Source organism: Austrofundulus limnaeus, unplaced genomic scaffold (genome assembly GCF_001266775.1).
Source record: "Austrofundulus limnaeus strain Quisiro unplaced genomic scaffold, Austrofundulus_limnaeus-1.0 Scaffold281, whole genome shotgun sequence".
Classification (NCBI taxonomy): domain Eukaryota; kingdom Metazoa; phylum Chordata; class Actinopteri; order Cyprinodontiformes; family Rivulidae; genus Austrofundulus; species Austrofundulus limnaeus.
The window spans coordinates 62,811-68,738 of NW_013952683.1; the positions used below are offsets into that span (position 1 = coordinate 62,811).

The following is a 5,928-nucleotide window of genomic DNA, read 5'->3' on the forward strand; positions in this document are numbered from 1 at the left end:
CTCTCAGACTGAAGAAGTCTCTTGGAGGAGAGACGAAACGTTTCATTAGAGAAGAACCCGTCCAGAAGACCTATACAATGTTTTTCTTTTTGATCCACCTCCATTCTTTGTTCAATTAGCTTTTTGTAAATATTTGTCTTGTCACGTGGACTCAGCAGGAAGCAGACCCAAGTTTTTCATTTGTTTCAGCCACAAGCAAATATTGAACCTTTCAGAGACACACCTTATTTTATGCGTTGGCTCAGCTCTGGCTCGCTTTGTTCAAGACCTCAGCTGTGTCTTCTCGCAGCTGCTGCGCTCGTTGTTTTCTTTTGCACCTGAGCAAAAACAACACTTCACGCCCATACGTGTGCTGGAGAGGAAACYGAGTAAAAATGGACTTTTGGTTGTGACTATGCTGCAGGAGGAGAACACCCCCATGCATCTAGCCGTGAGGGGAGGGCACACCCGAGTCCTGCATAAGATCCTGGAGGTGGGCACCGATGTAGATGAAAGGAACATAGTAAGTCTCATGACAGAAAGCACATGTTTAAACATCGGTTCTTTCGTATAAAGTTGGAATTTCTTCTTGACTTGTTGGTTTTATCATTATATAGAAGCTTTTTTTTAGCCATTAGCTAGCTTTAGTCAGTCTGTTCAAACKTTTTATTAAATAAATTCAGGCAGCTTAAATATTTTTCCTGACAGTGTCTCACTGGAAACTTTGAGATTCTGTTTTCCATTTTTATAAATACTGCCAGAAGGCAGATTCCTCCGTCAGTAACGCAGGGACAAGATTTGTCATTCCWGACTTTTATGTTGTTTTGCTACATACCTGCTAACAGCAAAACAAACAAATCAAGCATAAAGGCAGCTGTGTGTTTTCCCCTCATTTTTCTTTTGAAAAGAGGAGTCTAAAACAACACAGTTCCAACTTCTTTAAGAGCCATCGTCTGCAGCTTCAGGACGTGAAGTGTAGAGCAGCAGTTTGTCTCAGGAAATGCAAGTTTGATGTGAAAATGAGAGGATTCGGAGTGTCTCTGTGTTAAAYGTTTTGCTGTGTTTTAGGATGGAGCGACAGCGTTACACCTGGCAGCTGAAGGAGGTCACTATGACTGTGTCAAACTGCTGCTGAACACTGGCTGTAACGTCAACGCACAAACTAATGTACGTTTGCTTCCCTGTTACTAAAAACCCAACATGTGACCGTGTTATTCTCTTCTTTTACCTGTTTTTTTTTTGTTTGTTTTTTATTACATGTGCGTGCAGAAGAACATGACCGCTCTACATTTTGTGGCCCAGCGGGGCTTCGACAGAGTTGCCCGCTTGCTGCTGGAGGCAGGAATCAGCATCAACACTGTAGACAATGTAAGAGGAGTTCTGAAAATGTTTTCTGTTGTGTGTTGATGGTGTATTGCTTCATAAATTTTTTTTTAATTGTGGATAAGTTTTCTATTACTCTCATCTGAATAAAGGTAAAAATAAAAGTCCGCCAGGTATTTTTAACTGTTCACATGCAGGAGCAGGAAAAGTTAGTTGAACAAATCTTGGTTTCGTACTCAGGAAGCAAAGCATTTTATTACACTGTGACACAGATTTATGTCCCTTTTTAAAGGTTGTGTATTCTGCATAATCAACTTTTTTGAGCTTTACATCATGTTATAATGTCATTCCCTCATCAAAGTGTTGCTTTGACTCATACATGCATGTTGGAAAAATCCTTGAATCTCCTGATTTTCAAACACTGAGACGCCTCACACATGACGAATAAAAAAAAACAACAAAAAAACATTGATATAACAGGTTTTGTCCTGTAGTGTGTGGTGTACAGGCACACAGCTAAAGATAACACACAGGAAACACAGATTTCACTCACCTATATTCAGATGGTAGACGGGAATTTTTACAAGACCTCTCAAGATCAAATGTAGTTTATGGACTGTTTTTAACAGAAAAAACAAAACAAAATGACATCTCCAACGTCCACCTCGGCAGCTGTTTTTGTCTCCTGTAGTTTGGATTCCCGTCCGTGTTTCTGTCACCTCGCTTCCTGATTGGCTACACGTCACATTCAACAGTCTGTGAGCTCGTTTGTCCTCGAGGAACACCACACACACTGGGATATCAGGACCAAAACAAAACAACGTGTTGAATATCTCTGATACGGAATTGGAGCGGTCCTGCTGAGTTGATTACTTTTACCACAACACACAGCAGGAATATCGCCTAAGATTATCTTTTAGAGCCATCACAATAATAGGAGCGTCATTAAGATTGTCAGAAGGGTAGAATCAGGTCAGTGAATTAGTTTGCCCTGTGAACCCTGCATAATTCTGAAAATGACTGGGACTTGGGCCGAGAGAGTGTTTACTGTGTGGAGGTTTAACACAGAGTTTAGCTAAGCTAACATCAGTGGAGACACACTAAATAAGAACAGAATACATCCAGCACACAAACACTTTTACTCTGTTTAACAAAGTAATTGATAGAGAATTCTTTGTTTACTGAAGTAAAAGTGATTGGAGCGGATTCAAGTCTGATCCTTCCGGTTGATCTTTGAAATTGGGGCGTGTGTGTTTGGCATCTCGTAACATCCACATTGTTTAGTGTAACACACGCCTGTTTTCAGTGACTTTATTTGTTTTGGTTGAAGCAACATGTGACAGCGCTCCACCTGGCTGTGTCCAACAACCACTCCCAGCTCGTTCAGATGCTTGTAGATGCTGAGTGCGACCTGGACGTTCCTGACCGTGTGAGTAGGAGCCGATTTCCAACCCAGAGCATTAAGGCTGAAAAGCCATACTCATGATAAATCCCAACCGGCCCCGTGAGTAAGAAACCTGTCAGTAACCCTGAGCAGATGTGCGTTGTGTCTCACAGAGGCAGCAGACTGCACTGCACATCGCCGCAGAGAACGGCTGGCAGGACCTGGCTGAGAGGATGCTCATATCTGGTGTCAACCTCAATCTGACTGACAAGGTACCACAGTCCCCAAGCAGAGAGGAGATGTATGGAGAGAGCTTAGTCTCAAAATGTGAGCATGCAGGAAGCAAGATTAGAGCGAGCAACAACATTTGCGTGTGCACGGATCTGCTCGCCTGTGACTGTGACTTTTGAGACTTACGCACATGTAATGCTGCGTTCAAGGCTGGTGAAAAGCTAGGAAATCTGAGCTTTACCACATTTACTAGGTTATTAGGAAAAATACCTTTCTGGCTTAAAACTCATAAAACACATACACTTGCATGGACATCGCAAAAATGTTACACTTTGTGGACTGCACAGCTGAAATAATCAACCTACAAGTGCATTGAAAATTTGTCAGAACACACACACACACACACACACACACACACACACACACACACACACACACACACACACACACACACACACACACACACACATATATATATCCAGAAGAATATATTTTTCCTTTATTTTGAGTATTTACTTCAAATGTATGATCCTCACAAGAAATATAGAAAATTACATTATTTGAAGGTAAATTATTAGGTCAAAAATACAATTTCATGAAATGATTTATCCTAAAATAATTTTCTGACCTCCATTTGTAAAATTTGTAAACTTGTGAAATCAAATTAGGTTAACTTTATTTTGCATATAAGTCGTAAGAAATCATCAGTTATTATTTTTGTTTATTTTTGCTAGGAAAAAAAAGATATTTTTTCCAATCAAGTCAGGATTGCTTTCAAGAAACAAACCACTTGATGCCACGCACAGCTTTTTCTTGGAATAATGTTGGCATTAGAGCATAGAAGGCTGTGACAACTACAACTTTATTCTTTCACCCACAACACAGGAGAGCCCACATCACACCTGTTTTAGCCTCTCTGCACTGGCTCCCTGTGACTTTGAGGAGTCATTTTAAAATTTTGGTTTTAACTTTCAGAGCACTTCATGTTCAGGCCCCCAAATACATACTGGACCTTCTGAAGCCTCTCTGTCCATCCAGGACGTTGAGGTCTTCTAATCAAATGCTGCTGGTGGTCCCTCGAACCCATTATAAAACCAGTGGAGACAAAGCTTTTCAGGTGGTGGCCCCGAGRCTCTGGAACGCTCTCCCTCTGTCCCTTCGCTGCTCAGATTCTACTGACTCTTTTAAGAAACATCGTAAGACATTTTTATTCAGACACACTTTTAGTTAAGTGCTTTTTATTGTGTTTTAATTGTTGTTTTATATCTGTGATCTGTTTTATTGTTTTTAGTTATTTTTGCTTTCTGTGAAGCACTTTGTGATGTTTGTGTCTGTGAAAGCTGCTATAGAAATAAAGTTTACTTACTTACTTACAACAAATAAACGTCCAAAGCACCACAATGACCACCTGATATGAGACAGAAATGTCGGGATTTGAAGCAACAGTTGTCATCTCCACTCTTAACACATGGGCAGCCAGGATGACACTGCTCATTCAGGTGTATTTTGAAGCTGCATTTCATACATATGGCCACCAGATGCCGCCTTATTCAAAACAAGCTTTAGAAAAGCTTTATTCAGCCTCACTACCCATAACATGAAAATCATCACTGATTTATTTTTTGTCTATGCTTATTTAAAATTGACAACAAAAGTCATCTGAAGGCATTGCACATAAAAACAAACACTTCCATTATTGTATCAGTTTATTTTTAAAATGTAGCCATTTTATACCTCCGCTGCAAACACTTTTTATTTTTATCTTATGTTGTCACAACTTTTCATTCATTTTTTTACAGAGGTGTTTCTCTGACTCTGATCTCCACAGCAGGGGAAGACGAGTCTGGAAGTGGCAGCAAGAGCGAACCACGTCATTCTGGTCGACATGATTATCAAAGCTGATCGGTTTTATAAATGGGAGAAGGTGAGTTTGGGCGAAGCCACAGWGAGGCTCCTAAATATATTTAAAACATGAAAAATACAGATTAAAAGTCTCAGGACACCCTTTTTATTTCAGATAGTAATAGGAAAATGATATTTCTAAATACCCCAGCAACAGGAGAGAAAAAGAAATAGCCTATTGTCCCACAAAGAGGAAATTTGGTCTTAAAAGTAGCATCATATATATATTATATACATAGTTTATATAGTTTGTATATTTTTATATATATATAGTTTCACACGAGAAATTCCAAAACTGCTAAAACAAAAAAACTATAAAAAACAAGATTAACAATAATAATAGTAACAATAACGATATACTGTACACAATTAGAGTAAAACTGTTCAGTTTTAAGAATAGCAGTGTTGTGAGTCCATTAACTGTTCAGGTGAACACCCAGGTACTTATCTCAATGCCCACGCCCTGGATAATGAGATGGTCTATTATTTGTAAGGCTATGGCTGTGTCCAAAATGACAGGCTGCGTCCTCCGGAGTACCCAGGCTACCCGATCGAGGTGGGCTGGGTCCTTGGTAGACCAGGAAGACGGGAAAAAAAGAGGCTGTGAATTTGGACGGTCTAGGCTCCCGTCCTTACGTCATGTCACCTAGCATCTGTGACGACGCTAAACAAGCAAACTTAAATCTAAACTAGAAAAATATCAATATATTAGCATTATTAATATTACAAAACAATAAAATTTACTTAAAGGTAACATTTGAAGAACTAATTGACCCGCTGTAGGTGCATGTTTATTTCACAATTTTTATGACAAAAATAATATTTTAAAACATGTCTATACAAATGATAAAAGTATTAGAATTACAACCGCAATTTTTTTTATTTCCATATCACCATATTTTTATTTAAAACTTATTCTTTTCTCTCGCTTCGTCCGCCATTACTAGCTTAAACAAATCTTCGGTCGGGCCGCAATGCATTATGGGATATGCTGGGCCGGGAAGGATTCATCAGACCTGTCCTGCAAATCGGGGAAAAAGAAGGACGTATTTGTCGGCCGCATCAGAGGAGTCTGGTTTTGGACGTCCTTCGTCGCGGCGCTGTGACGT

At 39.6% G+C, this 5,928-nt stretch overlaps 1 protein-coding gene across 1 annotated transcript in view; it reads left to right on the forward strand.

The window, feature by feature from the left end:
* ankdd1a (ankyrin repeat and death domain containing 1A) overlaps nt 1-5,928 on the forward strand; it is a gene marked incomplete at its 3' end in the record, with an annotated part of 11,987 nt that overhangs the window by 3,288 nt on the left and 2,771 nt on the right. The window contains 6 exon segments of the mRNA XM_014021187.1: nt 404-502; nt 1,048-1,146; nt 1,249-1,347; nt 2,633-2,731; nt 2,860-2,958; nt 4,746-4,841. Of these exon segments, the coding sequence (XP_013876641.1) occupies nt 404-502; nt 1,048-1,146; nt 1,249-1,347; nt 2,633-2,731; nt 2,860-2,958; nt 4,746-4,841 (591 nt within the window).